This window comes from Bufo bufo, chromosome 6 (genome assembly GCF_905171765.1).
Source record: "Bufo bufo chromosome 6, aBufBuf1.1, whole genome shotgun sequence".
NCBI classification, from domain to species: Eukaryota; Metazoa; Chordata; class Amphibia; order Anura; family Bufonidae; genus Bufo; species Bufo bufo.
The window spans coordinates 291,888,945-291,909,447 of NC_053394.1; the positions used below are offsets into that span (position 1 = coordinate 291,888,945).

General features: G+C 46.5%; 1 protein-coding gene across 1 annotated transcript in view; it reads right to left on the reverse strand.

The window, feature by feature from the left end:
* The window catches only part of B4GALNT2 (beta-1,4-N-acetyl-galactosaminyltransferase 2), a 184,607-nt gene that overhangs the window by 99,870 nt on the left and 64,234 nt on the right, over window positions 1–20,503 (reverse strand). Inside the window, exon 2 of the mRNA XM_040438698.1 lies at window positions 6,500–6,649. Coding sequence (XP_040294632.1) covers window positions 6,500–6,649 — 150 coding nt within the window. The remainder of the gene's footprint in view (window positions 1–6,499; window positions 6,650–20,503) is intronic.

Consider the following 20,503-nt stretch of genomic DNA (forward strand, 5'->3'; position numbering starts at 1 on the left):
AGACCACAATTTTTCAGCCATTTCTCGTCTCTGCAGTTTGACAAACAAAATCTTAGTTTACTACTTTTCCATCATCCTCCCATCCCCTGGACAAATCATCCTACCACCCCCAATACTGTACCGCTGTGCTCCCCAATACTGTACTGCAGAAACAGATAAACCCCCTGATAATAGTAGTTCCACACAGAGCCCCCATATAAAATACCCCTTCTTTGTGGCATCAGTAGATGCCCCCATAGTGCCCCCCAATAATGTGCCAGTAAAAAGGGACCCCCATAATGCCCCCCAATAATGTGCCAGTAAGTGTCCCCATAGATGCCCCCAATCATGTGCCAGTATCAAGTGCCTCTCTCCTCCCCCCCACATGTCCCAGTATCATAGTCCCATCTCGCCCCCCCAAAGTGCCAGTATCATAGTGACATCTCCCCCCAATGTGCCAGTATCAAGTGCCTCTCTCCTTCCCACCCCCCCCATGTGCCAGTATCATAGTGCCAACCCCCCCATGTGCCAGTATTAAGTGCTAAACTCCCCCATGTGCCAGTATCAAGTGTCTCTCTCCTCCCCCCATGTCCCAGTATCATAGTGCCATCTCGCCCCCCCAATGTGCCAGTATTAAGTGCCTCTCTCCCTCCCACCCCCCCCCCCACATGTGCCAGTATCATAGTGCCATCTCCCCCCTCCCAATGTGCCAGTACCAAGTGCCTCTCTCCTTCCCACCCACCCACCCCCCATGTGCCAGTATCATAGTGCCAACCCCCCCTATGTGCCAGTATCAATTGCCTCTCCCCCCCCCACCCCCCCACATGTGCCAGTATCATAGTGCCATCTCCCCCCCTCCCAATGTGCCAGTACCAAGTGCCTCTCTCCTTCCCACCCACCCACACCCCAATGTGCCAGTATCATAGTGCCAAACCCCCCCATGTGCCAGTATCAGGTGCCTCTCTCCTCTCCCCCATGTCCCAGTATCATAGTGCCATCTCCCCCCCAATGTGCCAGTATCATAGTGCCATCTCCCCCCAATGTTCCATTATTAAGTGCCTCTCTCCTTCCCCCCCACATGTGCAAGTATCATAGTGCCATCTCCCCCATCCCAATGTGCCAGTATCAAGTGCCTCTCTCCTTCCCACCCCCCATGTGCCAGTATCATAGTGCCAACCCCCCATGTGCCAGTATCTGCTACTCCTTGCTTCATTGTTGTTCTCTAGCTTGGATCTGTAGGTGCTTGGTGGGCCGAGGCCGACTGCACTCTGCCCAGATGCCAGCTCTTCCGCTGGGGTAGCCAGTGGGGAGTCAGGCTCTGGACAAGAGGATAGGGGAGGGCAGAGGCCAACTGCGCTCTGCCCAGATGCCAGCTCTTCCGCTGGGATGGGGTCAGGGAATCCTGCCCCCAGGACCTTGTTGCGGATCAGCTGTGGAGAGGAGGGATCGTTTACCTCCTCCTCCTGGCATTCGTGGGGGATCCGTACCGGCCGTCCAGCATCCCGGTAGACCTGGTGCAGAGACTGCGGTCCCATCTGTACCATCGGAGTTAGGGGTGCTGTCCCCCTGTGGTTGGGGAGAGAAACAGATTGTCTCCTCTCCATTCAAGGTACACTGCCGCTGGGGAATGGAGACGATGCTCTCCTCTCCCTGCAAAACATACTGCCGCTGGGGAGCAGGACCGACTGTCCCTACTCTCTGAAACTCCGGCTGCCGTTGGGGATCTGGGCCGACTGCCCAGCATCCCTGTAGGGCCGGTGGAGAGATCTTGGTCCCATCTCCACCTGCCATATGGGGTTCCCCCCAGGACCTGTCTATGAGGTCCCCTACCTCTGTAGCTGGTACTGAAGCAGGGGATACTTCAGTCGGGTCTTCCCAGTAAACCTCCACAATATCCTCCCAGCTGAAGGGCTCTGTACCTGGGTCTGACACTCTGCTCTCTTGCTGAGCCCTCTCACTGGAGTGGAACAGCTGCTGGTAGCCCTGTTCCAGCTTCATCTCCCGGGTCACCAGGTGGACCAGGTCTTGCTCAATTTTGTGAGTGTCCTCCCAGTCATACCTGCTCTCCCGCCACTCAAAGAGGTCCCTGAACCGGGCTTGTGTAGGGCTCCCAAACTCCAGCTCTGAAAAAGTCTCCCATAACAAGCCAGGACCATCAAACTCCTCTCCCTCTGGCTTGTCATGCTCAGCTGTCCTGGGTAGGTACTGTGCCCCATACCACCAGAGTGCCTGGTAGGCATCTTCCAGCCACAGTTCCTGCCATGCTAGGTGTTCCAATTCCTTTACTCATTCCTCTCGGGGCTGTTCTCCCAGGAAGGGCATCCGCAGGGCTACTTGCTTCTGCAACCGCTGGTCTTCCGTGGGGAGTCTCTCGTCCCGAAGATACTCCACAATACCCAGTGCCTGGTACCAGATGCCTTTGCAGGCTGTATCTCGGTCATCCATGACACCCCCATCGTACTCCACTGCTGTTTCCATTCTGCTGTAGCCAGGGGCGCTGTACGGATACTAGCGTTGCCCTCAATATGTTCCACGAACGGTGTCTCCGAGCTGCTCCTCCTCGCACTAGGACGCCATCCCATTGCTTTCCACCAATGTAACGGATCTCCTGGCACCCCGACCGGGTACCTCCGTTGATAGATGCTCCTAGTGCTTCCCGAGGACTCCAAGCACTCCACTTGACACCGTAAGCACTGCAGACCCCACAAACCGCCGAAACTTGGTTGAGGTCTCACCTTCTCCTACCCACCCTGGACCTACAACAAGGCTCCAGTCTCCAGTGGGTGAACCTCTCCTAAATCCAGAGAGCAGAAACATCTCTTACAAGAGTTAGTAGTTATAGCCAGGGGAGTATACAGCGTATAGCAATCCCCATACACATGAGACAAGGCTCTATGTTGAATGTAAAACAGGAACTCTTTATTGAACACACAAGCATTGACATACACATTTTCCAACAAGGTTACCACCCCCGTGGACCTGGTTGGGAACTGAGGACATGACCTAGCAGCCAATCCTTTACAGCTTTACAGTTTAAACACTCCCATACAAAACTCTCCCCTCTGCCTGTGATACAATTACCTTACACAATGGGTTGATGTAATTATCACAGGCAGGAGAATACATACAGGGAGTGCAGAATTATTAGGCAAGTTGTATTTTTGAGGATTAATTTTATTATTGAACAACAACCATGTTCTCAATGAACCCAAAAAACTCATTAATATCAAAGCTGAATATTTTTGGAAGTAGTTTTTAGTTTGTTTTTAGTTTTAGCTATTTTAGGGGGATATCTGTGTGTGCAGGTGACTATTACTGTGCATAATTATTAGGCAACTTAACAAAAAACAAATATATACCCATTTCAATTATTTATTTTTACCAGTGAAACCAATATAACATCTCAACATTCACAAATATACATTTCTGACATTCAAAAACAAAACAAAAACAAATCACTGACCAATATAGCCACCTTTCTTTGCAAGGACACTCAAAAGCCTGCCATCCATGGATTCTGTCAGTGTTTTGATCTGTTCACCATCAACATTGCGTGCAGCAGCAACCACAGCCTCCCAGACACTGTTCAGAGAGGTGTACTGTTTTCCCTCCTTGTAAATCTCACATTTGATGATGGACCACAGGTTCTCAATTGGGTTCAGATCAGGTGAACAAGGAGGCCATGTCATTAGATTTTCTTCTTTTATACCCTTTCTTGCCAGCCACGCTGTGGAGTACTTGGACGCGTGTGATGGAGCATTGTCCTGCATGAAAATCATGTTTTTCTTGAAGGATGCAGACTTCTTCCTGTACCACTGCTTGAAGAAGGTGTCTTCCAGAAACTGGCAGTAGGACTGGGAGTTGAGCTTGACTCCATCCTCAACCCGAAAAGGCCCCACAAGCTCATCTTTGATAATACCAGCCCAAACCAGTACTCCACCTCCACCTTGCTGGCGTCTGAGTCGGACTGGAGCTCTCTGCCCTTTACCAATCCAGCCACGGGCCCATCCATCTGGCCCATCAAGACTCACTCTCATTTCATCAGTCCATAAAACCTTATAAAAATCAGTCTTGAGATATTTCTTGGCCCAGTCTTGACGTTTCAGCTTGTGTGTCTTGTTCAGTGGTGGTCGTCTTTCAGCCTTTCTTACCTTGGCCATGTCTCTGAGTATTGCACACCTTGTGCTTTTGGGCACTCCAGTGATGTTGCAGCTCTGAAATATGGCCAAACTGGTGGCAAGTGGCATCTTGGCAGCTGCACGCTTGACTTTTCTCAGTTCATGGGCAGTTATTTTGCGCCTTGGTTTTTCCACACGCTTCTTGCGACCCTGTTGACTATTTTGAATGAAACGCTTGATTGTTCGATGATCACGCTTCAGAAGCTTTGCAATTTTAAGAGTGCTGCATCCCTCTGCAAGATATCTCACTATTTTTGACTTTTCTGAGCCTGTCAAGTCCTTCTTTTGACCCATTTTGCCAAAGGAAAGGAAGTTGCCTAATAATTATGCACACCTGATATAGGGTGTTGATGTCATTAGACCATACCCCTTCTCATTACAGAGATGCACATCACCTAATATGCTTAATTGGTAGTAGGCTTTCGAGCCTATACAGCTTGGAGTAAGACAACATGCATAAAGAGGATGATGTGGTCAAAATACTCATTTGCCTAATAATTCTGCACGCAGTGTAGTTTTAAACAATGTCTTCTGTCCTGGAGACAACCGAGGAGTAATTCAATTATCTCTCAGGACAAAGGCAAATCGCCAATACACACGTGGGGACAATAGGACAGACATCACTATTCAAATATACAATGTCCCAACCATTACAGTAAATATAGACATTTAACATATCCTCAGATGGCTTGGATCTGAGAGCTCAATATCCAAACAGCGCTCAGATGCCACAAACAGTCAAATCGCCATGGGGTTTAAGCTTAGCATGGGCTAGAGAGAGGGCCCATAATCCTGGGGCAAGAGGCTAGAAACCAGGCTTCTCCAGCACCCAGTGGCGAGGTTGGTTTCGCTACAACAACGGGATCTCGGAGCCAGTAGCGGAGCCACAGGGCAGTGGGAAATCTCACGAGACAACAATGGGATCTCGGAGGTAAGCTCGTAGTAGCTGCTACACATGTGGGACGCCACACAGCATGTGCTGATACCCAGAGAAACCCTATTAAAAGTGAGTACCGCTTAAAGGATAACCGTCACATTTGGACCCTAATTTAAATTTTCATATATGTAGTTACTAATAGCATGATATTCCAGAATCAGTTACTATTAGACTGACTTACCCCATATTTAATACGATTCAGCCCTTAGCAATCAGTCTGCATAAAACTGCAATTTCACTATTCAGTTAAGATGGCCGCCACTGCCCTCACCCTGAGGCTAATCCTGCCTGCCAGTAACAATAGCCCCTCAAAAGTGTCAGTAACTAGAGCCCTCCCCCTAAAGGGTTAATCTCCTGCAGCACAAAGAGGTCCTCTTACCACATGTTGCTTTCATTTATACACTGAGCAGATGGCAGATCTCCCTTCCCTGGTCTGCGCTGCTTCAACTCTGCATTCTCCAGCTCTGCTGAGTGAGGGAGCGTCTGCCAAGCGCAGGGACAGGGAGAAGTGCACACAGCCCAGGCACTGTTATCAGCTGCTGGGGAGGACCTGGCTTTAATCATTTACTTACAGTCCCTGGCTGTCAGTAATGTGACTTTGCACGCAGTCTGCTTCTGCGTGCTCCGTCTATCAACAGATAGACGGACCATGCCTAGCAACCCTATTTTAAGCACAGGTAAAAGTAGGCAGTACAGGGAACAAAAATGTGAAATTAATGGGTAATTGAATACACAGTGAAAAGTTGAAATAGGGCCACCAAGGTGATATTAATCACCACAATCCAATACTCCAAAAAAAATAAAAAATACGACAGTTATCCTTTAAAGTTTGTGGAAGTTAAAAAAATTAGGTTTTTGTGTTTATATTCTTAAAATCAGGAATAGACTATATCAAATCAGTTTTGGATACTCTGCAATTATTTTCCACCAATGCCAATTGATCCAATTTGGACGGAAATTACAACAGTGGGCATATATCATAATTTATAACATCACCGGCAATTTCTTTCCATGTGGGACCTCATATGGTGTTTATTTGCATATATGGACAATAGTTCCAGCAATACTGTGTATACCATCGCTTTGTTTTAATATAATATTGTTTCAGTACAGCGTCCGGATTTTATTGGAACGTGTGTGTATTGTTTACATTGAATCTTATCGCCATTGTTTTATTATTCTATTTTTTAATTATTAAAAGTGCTTCCAGCGTGAATGAAAGATAGCGAGTGCTGATCGTTTACTATTACTGCATTTATTACAAATGGTGAATTATATAGACTAAAATTTCACTCTAAAAAATAAATTAAAAAAACTCTTTATATGAAATATAATACAATATAAGGCTTGTGTTATGGCAAAAACCTGAATTTCTTATAACATAATGCCCTGCTGCATGACTTACAATTTTTTGTAATGTTTATATTCCTTCTCTCGTCTGTCTCGTGCAAATTCTACATCACTCTTGGCCAAATATTCCTTGAGATTATATATGGTTAATCCTTGTTGCTTGGAGGGACATGTGCACTTGCTCTTTTGGAAGGGGACTTCATAACTGAAACATAAAACATACATTTACATTTTCATTGACCTTTGTTCATTGAGCTCATTGCTTCATCTTCAAAAACTGATCTAACTCTTGTTAAAGGGTAACTGTAATTTTTTATTTTATTTGCTAGTTTATTAGCGCTAGGCATGTATAGCTGAGTTAGTCTGTCAATGATTGTCAAAGATCTGTAATTACCTTATAATAACAGCTTTCATTAATGTCCCCTGTCCCTTTCCACTGCTCCCTCAACCCTTTCTACCCCGGGCCAGTTTTCACCCTCCTGCCCAGGCCATTTTTTGCAAATCCGACATGTGTCACTTAATGTGGTAATAACTTTGGAACACTTTTACTTATCCAAGCCATTCTGAGACTGCTTTCTCATGACACATTGTACTGTACTTCATGACAGTGCTAAATTTGAGTCAATATATTTTGCTTTTATTTATAAAAAAATCCCAAATTTACCGAAAATTTGGGAAAATTCAGTTTTCTAAATCAGAATTTCTCTACTTTAAGCCAGATAGTAATGCATCATAAAATAGTTATCAGTCATCATTCCCCATATGTTTGCTTTATGTTGGCATCATTTTGTAACTGTCATTTCTTTAGGACGTTAGAAGTAGGGTTCGTACTGAACTTTAGGATTTTTGAACCCCGGACCCGAACCCGAACATTTCAGTAAAAGTTTGGGTTCGGGTTCGGTGTTCGGCGATTTCTTAGCGCTTTTTAAAAGGCTGCAGAGCAGCCAATCAACAAGCGTTTAACTGTCTGACCTTAGAAGCCATCACAGCCATGCCTACTAATAGCATGACTGTGATTGGCCAGTGCACCATGTGACCCAGCCTCTATATAAGCTTGAGTCATGTAGCGCTGCACGTCACTCTGCTGTTACTAGTGTAGGAAGAGGATGCTACTGGTGATTTCAGGGAAAGAATAGGAGAGAATCTGTAATCAGAACTCGAATTTAAGGCCTCATATGCACACGGCTGTGCAGTTTTTTGCGATCCGCAAAAAACGGAAGCCGCCCGCGTTGCCGAACGGGCGCGGGCAATATAAATGCTTATTCTTGTCCGCAAAGCACGGACAAGAATAGGACATGCTAAATTTTTTTAGCGGGGCCGCGGAACGGAGCCATGGATGCGGACAGCATCTTTTGCGGCCCCATTAAAGTGAATGGCTCTGATGCGGACCCAAACAATGGTCGTGTACATGAGGCCTAACTCGGCGATCTACATACATTTAGTTGTTTGGGTGCAGTGCACAATCTTTTTACCCTGCCCTGAGTCCAGTGACAGAAAAAAATAACTTTTATCCGTTTGTTAGTTAGGTGGGCGGTGGCGGCGGCCGCCATTTTATGCAAGCTCAGTGCACCAGCACTGCATCTGAGCTTTTGTGACATTCAAATCCAAGCTTGAAATACTGAATTAATAATCTGGTTTTAAAAGAAATCACCCTTTTTGGCAATATACAACATCTGGTGCATTTGCAGGATTAGTCAGTGTGCAATTTAAAGAGGACCTTTCACCTGTATAAACGATGTTAACTGAGTATGCTGCCATGTAGAGCGGCGCCCGGGGATCTCACTGCACTTACTATTATCCCCGGGCGCCGCTCCGTTCTCCCGTTATAGGCTCCGGTACCTTTGCTTCTTAAGTTATAGTAGGCGGGTCTTCTCCTGTCCTGTGGGCGTCTCCTTCTCCTAGGCTGCAGCGCTGGCCAATCGCAGCGTACAGCTCACAGCCTGGGAGGTTTTTTTCTCCCAGGCTGTGAGCTGTGCGCTGCGATTGGCCAGCGCTGCAGCCTAGGAGAAGGAGACGCCCACAGGACAAGAGAAGACCCGCCTACTATAACTTAAGAAGCAAAGGTACCGGAGCCTATAACGGGAGAACGGAGCGGCGCCCGGGGATAATAGTAAGTGCAGTGAGATCCCCGGGCGCCGCTCTATATGGCAGCATACTCAGTTAACATTGTTTATACAGGTGAAAGGTCCTCTTTAAGCTAGAAATACAGCCATAATTTTCTGGGTTTTTAAAAACACACTTTTTTGCCAAAATACACAATTTTACAGCCCTTGCAGCAACAGCACGTGTGAAATTCAAGGGTTATATACAGCTTTCATATTCAGTTATTAAACAAACACCCATTTTTGGCAAAAAACTTTAATTGCGGCCTAGTCTGGATCAGGGCGTGTGAGATGCACCATTTACATACTGTGGTTCAATTCAGTTATTTGAAATACAGCCAATTTGGGCAAACAAATTTAATTGCGGCCTAGTCTGGATCAGTCGGTGTGAGATACACCATTTAGATACTGTGGTTATAATCTTCTATTAATAAAACACCCTTTTTTGGGCAAAATACACAATTTTTCTGGCCTTGCAGCATCAGCACGTGTGAAATTCAAGGGTTATATACTGCTGTCATATTCAGTTATTAAACAAACACCCGTTTTGGGGAAAAAAAGTTCATTTTGCAGCCTTTGCTGCATATGTCATTGTGAGATACACCCTTTACATACTGTGGTTCGATTCAGTTATTTGAAATACAGCCATTTTGTGCACAAATCTTTAATTGCGGCCTAGTCTGGATCAGGGCGCGTGAAATACACCCTTTACATACTGTGGTTCTATTCAGTTATTAAACAAACACCCATGTTGGACAAAAAACTTTAATTGCGGACTAGTCTTCATCTGTACGTGTGAGATCCAACCTTTATATACTGTAGTTCTATTCTGCTATTAATTAAACACCCATTTAGGACAAGATCCTAAATTTGAGAATTATGAGGAGAACGTCAAATAAGGGACGTGGCCCAGGTCGTGGTGCTGCTGGTGGAGCTCCTGTTGCAGGGAGAGGACGTGGTCAATCTGTGCCAGCTACACGCACAAGTGAAACCCCTTCCTCAGGTGCGAGTAGGCGACAGAACCTGCAGCGGTATTTGGTCGGGCCTAATGCGGCTCTACGAATGGTGAGGCCTGAACAAGTACAGGCGATAGTAGATTGGGTTAATGACAGTGCCTCCAGTTCCTTCACATTGTCTCCCACCCAGTCTCCTGCTGAAAGATCAGAGTTGGCACCTGCAGCCGATGTCCATCAGTCTTTCACCTCACCCCCTTGGAAATCAGCCAAGCAGTCTGAGCCCCAAGTCATGCAGCAGTCTCTTCTTCTTTTTGATGACTCTGTTAGCAGGGTTTCCCAGGGCAATCCACCTATCCCTGCCCCAGAAGTAGAAGAGATTGAGTGCACCGATGCCCAACCACTTATGTTTCAAGATGATTACATGGGAGGACCATCGCAGCACATCTCGGATGATGACGAAACACAGGTGCCAAATGCTGGGGCTTTCGAAAGTGTGCAGACTGACAAAGAGCAGGGGTGAAGACTGGGTGGAAGATGATGTGGAGGACGATGAGGTCCTCAACCCCACATGGAATCAAGGTCATGCGAGTGACCTAAGTAGTTCAGAGGAAGAGGCGGTGGTCGCACAGAGCCACCAGCACAGCAGAAGAGGGAGCAGGGTGCAAAAGCAGAGCGGCTGTCCCCTAGACAGTACGCCTGCTACTGCCCACCGCAGCAGGGGACTGAGCACACCAAAGCCAGCTCCAAGGAGTTCCCTGGCGTGGCAGTTCTTCAGACAATGTGCTGACGACAAGCAGGGCCGCTGATAGAAATCATGGGGCCCCGTACAGCATACATGACGGGGCCCCCTTCAGCTCCACCCCCTGATCCCTCCTTCAGCCACACCCCTGGCCCCGCCCTTGGCCCCTCCCCAGACGCCGCCTTGAAACAACATGCAGATTTGTCTACAAGTGATATTTATTTTTCTCCAGCCAGTTATAAGTTTTATTATCCAAAATAAATACTGTTTTCAGATGAGAACAGACCTCTTTAATATCAATATGTAATAAAAAAACATTAATGAATAAATGAAGTGGTATTTTGAAAAAATTAGGAAGATTAAACAAATGATAAAGGTGGAAAAAAAACAACAAGCCAGGTCTCGTTAAAGATAGTTTACTGTAGACAACTCAACTACAGTGGGGTAGCCAGGCCTGAAATAATAATTAGAGTGAGCCTGCAGACAGTAGATCTTGCCCCCCCCCCCCCCAAACAAGTACATTCATACCTGTTATCCTGATTCCTGGCCCCAGGACAGAGTCACTTCCTCCTTCACTGTAGATAGACTGTAGTAGTAGCGCTGGCTGCTGTGCTGTCTGCCTCCCTGGATTCCTGGATTCGCTGCCCGGAGTGTCACAAATTTTATTTTTATTTTTCCTTTCTTCACTGCCTGCCAGTGGTGCTTTTCCTTCTCTCACTCTCTTCCCTGGCGCCGCGGAGGGAGAAGAATCACTCCGCGGCGCCAGGGAAGGACAAGCTGGCCGGGACTTGATTCTGCAGAGCAGACTGAGCAGAGCAGAGGAGCGGGCGCGGGAGAGAGAAGAGAAGAGATACTCTTCCGCGCCCGAAACAGAGGAAATAGTCCCTACCTGCTGCCGCATACAAACGGAGCAAGCAGGCAGGTACTGAGCGGCGATTTAAAAAAAAAAAAAACGTAGAAAGCAGGGGGGGGGGGGGGGGGGGGTACGACGGCGTTTGACTAGCGGTCAGGGCTGTGGAGGTTTTTTTTTTTTAAAACATTAATTGGTTATGTCGAGGCTGCCCGGGCCCCCCTGCCAGCCGGGCCCGGTACAACTGGGCCAGCTGTACTGGCCTATCAGCGGCCCTGACGACAAGACACGAGTGGTTTGCACGCTTTGCAATCAGAGCCTGAAGCGAGGCATAAACCTTCTCAACCTGAGCACAACCTGCATGACCAGGCATTTAAGTGCTAAGCACGAGCTACAGTGGAGTAGACACCTCAAAAACCAAGAAAGGTCTCTGGCTCCTCCTGCTTCCTCTTCTGCTGCAGTCTCGGCCTCTTCATCCACCACTGGAGTGACAGTGCCACCTGGCACCCCGCAAACAGAGGATCTGCCAGAAACACCACCACCTAGGTCACCAAGCATTTCCACAATTTTTGCATGGAAGCATTCAGCTCTCCATCTCCCAAACGCTAGAGAGGAAGTACCCCCCTACCCACCCGCGATCCCTAACCCTGAATGCCAGCATTTCTAAATTACTGGCCTTTGAAATGCTGTCTTTCCATCTGGTGGAGACGGACAGTTTTAAAGGCCTTATGGCGGTGGCTGTCCCACAGTACGTAGTGCCCAGCGAGCCATCCCTTCCCTGCACAACCAAGTGGGGGACAAAATCAGGTGTGCACTGCGCAACGCCATCTGTGGCAAGGTGCACCTCACTACGGATATGTGGACCAGTAAGCACGGTCAGGGACGTTATATCTCCATAACAGCACACTGGGTAAATGCAGTGGCAGCTGGGCCTGAGGCAGATAGCAGTTTGGCGCATGTCCTTCCAACACCGAGGATTGCAGGGCGCTTCAGTTTGCCTCCTGTTGCTTCCTCCTCCTACTCCGCTTCCTCATCCTCTACCGGCTCCTCATCCGGTCAGCGTAACACCTTCACCACCGACTTTAGCACAGCTAGGGGTAAACGACAGCAGGCAATTTTAAAACTTATCTGTTTGGGGGACAAACCCCACACCGCACAGGAGCTGTGGACGGGCCTTGAACAACAGACCGATGAGTGGTTGGTACCAGTGAGCCTCAAGCCCGGCCTGGTGGTGTGCGATAATGGGCGAAATATCGTAGCAGCTCTGGCTCTGCAGCGCTGCAGTGTAACTTCGGCCTTCCCGTTTTTTTTTTTCCGCTGCCTCTGGGCTGCCTGGCACACATGAGCGTTTACATGGTGCAGTGTCTCTGCAACGACCGTTTACATGGTGCAGTGTCTCTGCAACGACCGCCGAGTTGCCCACATTCTAACTTGTGCTGATTACTGGGTGGCCACGCTGCTGGATCCCCGTTACAAGGACAACGTACCGTCCTTAATTCCGTCACTGGAGCGTGATCGTAAGATGCACGAGTACAAGCGCATGCTGGTAGATGCGTTGCTGGTGGCATTCCCATCTGACAGCGAGGGCACAGTGGAAGCACAAGGCGAAGGCAGAGGATGAGAAAGAGGTCGCCAACGCAGCTTGGGCACCGCCAGAACCTCAGAAGGCAGGGTTAGCATGGCCGAAATGTGGAAAAGCTTTGTCAGCACGCCACAAAATCCAGCATCACCAGCTGATATGGAACGTCTTAGCAGGAGGCAGCATTTCACCAACATGGTGGAGCAGTATGTGTGCACACGCCTACACGTACTGAATGATGGATCTGCCCCCTTCAACTTCTGGGTCTCCAAATTGGGCACATGGCCTGAGCTTGCCCTTTACACCTTGGAGGTGCTGACCTGCCCTGCAGCCAGTGTATTATCTGAACGTGTGTTTAGCACGGCAGGGGGCGTCATCACAGACAAGCACAGCTGCCTGTCCACAGTCAATGTAGACAAGCTCACGTTCATTAAAATTAACCAGGCATGGATCCCACAGGACTTGTCCGTACCTTGTGCAGAATAGACATATATACCGGCCCTAACCAGCCATTGTTATACTGCAGCGCAATTGCTCATTTTTGTATTTTGGATATTTCACACTCTAATGGAGTGTACCCTAATTACAAAAAAAATTAAAAATTAAAACCAGTGTTGGCTACCTCGTCCTCCTCCACCACCCCTTCCACTTACACCGCTACGTCCACCGCCTCCTCAAACTCCTACTTCATATGGAACTTTACGCCACCTCATAAATCAATATTTTTTTTTATTTGTACAAAGTTAATTTTATTTTATGTCATTTCACTACTTTGTTAGTTACATTTTCAGGTGAAATTCACCAATTTTTGGGTGTGATGTACCACTGCTAAACCTAGTAGACAGGTAAACAAAATAAAAAAAATTGTCAGTTACATTTTCGGTTGAAATTCAACAATTTTTGGGTGTGATGTACAACTGCTATACCTAGTAGACAGGTAAAAAAAAGAAAAAAATTTGTCAGTTACATTTTCGGGTGAAATTCACCAATTTTTTTGGTGTGATATACCCTGGCTGTACCTAGTAGACAGGTAAAAACATTTCACTGATTTGTCTGTTACATTTTTGGGTGACATTCACCAATTTTTGGCTGTGATGTACCACTGCTATACCTAGTAGACAGGTAAAAAAAAAAAATTGGTCTGTTATAGTTTCGGGTAAAATTCACCAATTTTTGGGTGTGATGTACCACTGCTATACCTAGTAGACAGGTAAAAAAATATAATAATTTGTCTGTTACATTTTCAGGTGAAATTCACAAATTTTTGGGTGTAATATATCCCTCCTCTACCTAGTTGACAGCTTAATAAATTTCAATAATTTGTCCCACATTTGCGCTTCAATAATTTGTCCCACATTTGCGCTTCAATAATTTGTCCCACATTTGCGCTTAAATAATTTTTTAAACATTTGCACTTAAATAATTTTTTCAACGTTTGCTCTTTAACAGCTTTTCCCACATTTTCTCTCGATCCCCAAAAATGTAATCCATTTATCTTCCTTGGATGTGGTCTCTCTCTTTCTCACGCTCCCTCTCCGGCGTGGAACCCTGATTCGCCGATAATCGTGATCAACATGGTAGGCTCAGAAAAGAACATCGAAAGTTGATAGAGAAGATATGCAAATGGATGGTGGATGTCACTGGGGCACCTCTGCATAGGTGACAGGAACATAAATTTAAAAAAATCGTCTGTTACATTGTCAGGCAACATTTTTCAAACCCCTGCTCTGCATAGTTGACAGGGAATAAAATTTAAGAAATTCTTCATTAATTGATGCGCGCCACATCCTTTCATTCAATGCTTAAACTTTAAAAAGTTGTTACCCTTTATTACTTTGTCCCATATTTCCACTCTATTATTTTTAATTTGAAACAATTAACATCCCTTGGATGTGGTCTCTCTTTCTCACGCTCCCTCTCCGGCGTGGGAACCCTGATTCGCCGATAACCGTGATCAACATGGTAGGCTCAGAAAAGAACATCGAAAGTTGATAGAGAAGATATCCGAATGGATGGTGGACGTCACAGGGACGTGCGATCAGGCAGAAGTTAGCTAGAGTCAACAAAGCGGCAGCAGGGCCTCTCCTGGCTAACGTTTACAAATCAAAAATACCACAGTGACATTCCCTATAATTTTTTATTAATCATTCCAATAACAGGGCATCTTAAGAGTCCTGTATTGTTATTTATCGCCACTACCTTCCCGAGTTGGGAGGTGGTAATTGACGCGTGTCCCCTCCTTAACTTGGAAGCTTATGCTTCAAAACTTTGTCCCACATTGCCGCTCAATTACATTTAATTTCATCCATTGACTTCCCTTGCATGTGGTATCCTTTTCTCAGGCTCCCTCTCCGGCCTGGAACCCTGATTCCCCCGCCACCCGTGATCACCATAGTAGGCGCATAAAAGAACATCGAAATTGATAGAGCAGATATCAAATTGGATCGTGAACATCCCGGGGACGTGCGACATGTTGGGGCAGTAAGTGTGCACACGCCTACACTAACTGACTGACAGGGGTCAGCCCCTGCAACTTCTGGGTCTCCAAATTGGGCACAAGGCCTGAGCTTGCCCTGTACCCCTTGGAGGTGCTGACCTGCCCTGCAGCCAGTGTATTGTCTGAACGTGTGTTTAGCACGACTGGAGGGGGTTATCACAGGTTAGATATAAATAAATTTAAAACCAAAAAGCAGTGTAGGCTATCTCCTCTTCCTCCACCGCCGCTTCCACCTACACCGCCACATCCACCGCCTGGTGGATGTGGACCTCGTCCTCCTAGATCAAGATTTTTTTTTTTTTTTTTTACGTACTTTGTTATTTAAAGTCATTTCCCTATCCACATTTGTTTGAAGAGCACTTGCCATGCTCTTAACCACATTTTGATGCCATTGACCTCTAGCCCTTTCCATGACATTTTTACAGTCTTTTTAGTGCTCAAAACTTCGGGTCCCCATTGACTTCAATTGGCTTCGGGTTCGGGGTCAAGTTCGGGTCCCGAACTCGAACTTTTTTCTTAAGTTTGGCCGAACCTGTCGAACCCGAACATCCAGGTGTCCGCTCATCTCTAGTTAGAAGGCTTAGAAGCTTAGAAGCCATTTTTCAAATTTTCACCAAAATTTCCCAAACCATTTTTTAAGCGCCAATTCAGTTATAAAGTGATTTGGAGGGGCTTGCATAATAGAAACTACCTATAAATAACCCCATTTTAGAAACTACACCCATGAAATTATTCAAAACTGATGTCACAAACTTTGTTATCCATTTACGTGTTCCACAAGAATTGCTTATAGCACAGACCTGTCACTTACCAGTAGGAGGAGCGCCCGGCCGGTCACAGACATCGCAGCTCGCAGGTAAGTATAATGCTTCTAAAAATTGCTAAGTAACCATGGCAACTAGGACTGCAGTAGCGTCCTGGTTGCCATGGTTACCGATCGGAGCCCCAGCGATTAAACTGGGACTCCGATCGGTACTCTCCGCTGCCACCAATGATAGGGGGGGGGGAGATTTTAATTAGGAGGGGGAGGGAGGGGGGGCCCACTGGCCACCAATGAATCTACAGTACTACAGGGGAGGGAGGGGGGGCCGGCCGCACTGGCCACCAATGTGTTAACTACAGGGGAGGGAGGGGGGCCGGCCACACTGGCCACCAATGTGTTAACTACAGGGGAGGGAGGGAGGCTGGCCGCACTGGCCACCAATGTGTTAACTACAGGGGAGGGAGGGGGGCCGGCTGCACTGGCCACCAATGCATTAACTACAGGGAGGGAGGGGGGGCCGGCCGCACTGGCCACCAATGTTTTTACTACAGGGGAGGGAGGGGGGGGCCGGCCGCACTGGCCACCAATGTGTTAACTACAGGGGAGGGAGGGGGGGGGCCGGCCGCACTGGCCACCAATGTGTTAAATACAAGGGAGGGAGGGGGGGCCCACTGGCTACCAATGAATTTAAAACTGGGGAGGGAGGGGGGTGTGCCCCCTTCTGCCTGGCAGCACATAATCTCTTACAGGGGGCTATGATACGCACAATTAACCCAATAGGTGCAGCACCTTAGGGGTTAATTGTGCGGATCACAGCCCCCTGTAAGAGATCGGGTGCTGCCAGGCAGCAGGGGGCAGTCATGTACACAGTTCATAGTATATTCTAACTAGAAGCGTCCCCATCACTATGGGAACGCCTCTGTGTTAGAATATACTGTCGGATCTGAGTTTTCACGAAGTGAAAACTCAGCTCTGAAAAAGCTTTTATGCAGACGGATCTGCGGATCCGTCTGTGTGAAAGTAGCCTACGGCCACGGACCACGGACACAATCTTGTGTGCATCCGTGTTTTTTCACGGACCCATTGACTTGAATGGGTCCGTGAACCGTTGTCCGTCAAAAAAATAGGACAGGTCATATTTTTTTGACGGACAGGAAACCCGGATCACGGATGCGGCTGCAAAAAGGTGCATTTTCCACGGACCAATTGAAAGTCAATGGGTCCGCGAAAAAAAACTGAAAACGGCACAACGGCCACGGATGCACACAACGGTCGTGTGCATGAGGCCAGAGTCCTATTTTTTGCAGGATGAGATGACGGTTTGATTGGAACCATTTTAGACTAAATACGCTTGGTATTACACTTTTTGTGAGGGAAGGTGACCAAAAATGGCTGTTTTGGCACAGTCTTTTTTTTTTTTCACAGGGAGGATCATGTGAAATTTTTATAGAACAGGTCGATACGGACACGGCAATACCTAATATGTATACTTTTCTTTTTTTTCCTATTTTTTACAAATTTTTTGATACTTAATTATGGGGAAAAAAAACGCATTTTTTTTTTTACTTGAAACTTTTCTTTTTATTATGCAAAACTTTATTTTAACTTTTTTTTATAAAAAAATTTTTTCACAACTTTTGGGGATCTGATCCCCTGTACAATGCATTACAATACTTCTGTATTGTAATGCATTGGCTGTAAGTGTATTACACACTGTAATACACTTATAGCCTTCCTGCCTGTGAGATCCAGGGGGTAGTAATGGACGAACATCGGCAGGGACGATTCGCAAACGCGATCAAATGTTCGCGAATCGCAAGTTTGCGGCGGGTCCCATTCACTTTAATGGTAGGCCAACCTGAAAAACCTTCAGGTCATATTTGCAGCCACCAATACTTACAAGAAGTGCACAAATCGCCCCACAACATGGACAGTGACATACCAGAGGGGATCAATGGCAAAAAATACCCGCCTGGAAAATGCATGGTGCCGCGTCAGACCCAGCGTTCCACACTGACGGCGGCACCATGCATTTTCCAGGCGGGTAGCCCTACACCTGAGGAGCTACGAACCTTGCTATCATTATCCTGGAGCGCTGACTAGCTAGGTAGGTTCGGGGTGATCATTCTTTATGCCCCTGCATGAACCCCTGCACAAATTATCCTCACGTGATCCTTATGCCATCGCCAATCTCAGAGTTGCAGTTTGCATCTAGGCGATTGAACTCACTAACCATGCCGCTGATTGAACGTATGTAATCTGCCATCAGGCAACTACTTACTTATTCTGGGTCTGTTGTAGCGTTTTAAGTGTTTATATACGCATTTATTTACGCACATATCATCTGACTGGGCCTGCTATCGCTACTGTCACGGGCTTTCGGTCCTAATTTTACCTACCCCATATCACCCCCTGATGATCCCACTGCTGTGGGTGAAACGCGTCGGGGTTGTAGGTCATTTATTGTTATTGGTATATTTATGTTTGTGTGCGTGTGTCTGTTTGTATATTTTTATCCTCTTAGTGGACCCTGTACCTCCTGGCAAACTGTCACGAGGGCAGTATACAGGGGACACCTTTTCAATTTTCTAATTGTGTGCTGGTTATCTGTACGGGTACCACTTTTTACCTATCTCCCTCCACTGTTCACTTTACCAGGGACAGCTAGGAGGTTGGGATTAGGCACGTGGACAGGGCGTCCCCACCATCAGGAGACGTCCCTGGGCTGAGGACCAGTTTAGGGCATTAGTGCTAGGGATTTGTTCCCCACCACTTACCCAGTGCATCTGGCTATACACTGGCCTCTTACCTCGGATTCAGTATTTAGACTTCCTTTGATTATGTATACCTCTACATTTCTTATTAAATTCATTCATCTTATGTTATAACAGGGTACCCTTGCTGGACTTTTTATATTAGACGGTCACTATAATATCAATTTTACTGCAGGCCAGTGGACTACAGGACCCAAACATTAGGCATTCACCGGACAGAAAAGAACAAGTAATTATGCTGTGGCTGGAGGTATATTGGACTGTCATTGGATATACATTTTACGGCAGGCCAGTGGACTACAGCCCCCAAAAATTATTAATTTACCGTACAGAAAAGAACAATTGATAATGTGGCTGGAGGTAAATTAGGCGATCACCGTATAAAAATTTTACTGTTGGCCAGTTAGATTGCAGGCCCCAAAAATTATGCATTCCACTGTACATAAAAGATCAAGTGATTATGTAGCCGGAAGTATATTAGACGGTCAATGGATATAAATTTTACTGCAGGCCAGTGGACTAGAGGCCCCAAAAATTATTAATACACTGTACAGAAAAGAACAATTGATAATGAGGATAAAGGTACATTAGGAGGTCACAGTATGACAATTTTACTGTTGGCGAGTTAGATTACAGGCCACAAAAATTATGCATTCACCGTACATAAATGATCAAGTGATTATGTGGCTGGAGGTATATTAGATGCCCATTCAATATCAATTTTACTGCAGGCCAGTGTAGTACAGGCCCCAAACATTAGGCATTCACGGGACAGAAAAGAACAAGTAATTATGTAGCTGGAGGTATACTAGACGGTCATTGGATATCAATTTTACTGCAGGACAGTACAAAATGATGTCAAATACATATGTTTAAAAGCAGGGGCGTAGCTATAGGGGGTGCAGAGGTAGCAGTTGCTACCGGGCCCAAGAGCCTGAGGGGGCCCAAAGATCCTTGTGCTGCATAAGAAGACACAAGTATTATTGAAAGTGCATGCTGATCAAGTTACATCTCTGGCTGGAGGGGTTAGGTCAATAATTTGGCGAGGGGGGGTGCCGTTTGCCTCAGGCAGCACAAAGACTATGTGCTTCCCTTCCCCCTGACCACCAAAAACTACTGAGTGAAGGGGGGCCCAAGCTGAACTCTTGCACCAAGGCCCATGAGCCTTTAGCTACGCCCCTGTTTAAAAGAACAAAAAATATAAAATTTGATTAAAAACATGGCTAACGAAATCCCCCCTCTTGAAAAAAAAACAAATGATAATAGTTGAAATTCGATAACACGTGGTCGTCACAGGTGTTGAATTCCTCCGGGGTCCCAAACATTAGGCATTCACCGGACAGAAAAGGCCTTTTATGCCGCTGTATTTACGTAAGACAGGGACCATTATTTGTTCTGGGTGGTGGCGGATATTTGTGGTCTGTCATGAGGAAATTCAATTAAGCGTGGTCGTTCAGGTGTTCAATGCACTTTAAATTGCTACATATTTATTCATGTGGGGGCATGTTCATGGCTTTGTGGTCAGTCAGGGTGGCATGTGTACATGATTGGTTCACATGGCCCGGATCCATTGTATACAATGTTTTTAACTCATTCTTTGTTGTGTCTGTTGCTTAAAATAAATTTGATACTTTTTTAGATGTGAGGCTTTCATCTCGGTATTCTTTTCTTCTCTTTTGAATTACATTGTGTATTACATACAGTGTGCCAGCACTCTTACTTCAATTTTGATGTGCCCCCGTTCTCTGCATTATATGCAACGGCAGAATGCAGCATCTCTCACAGCAAGGCCTGGAAAT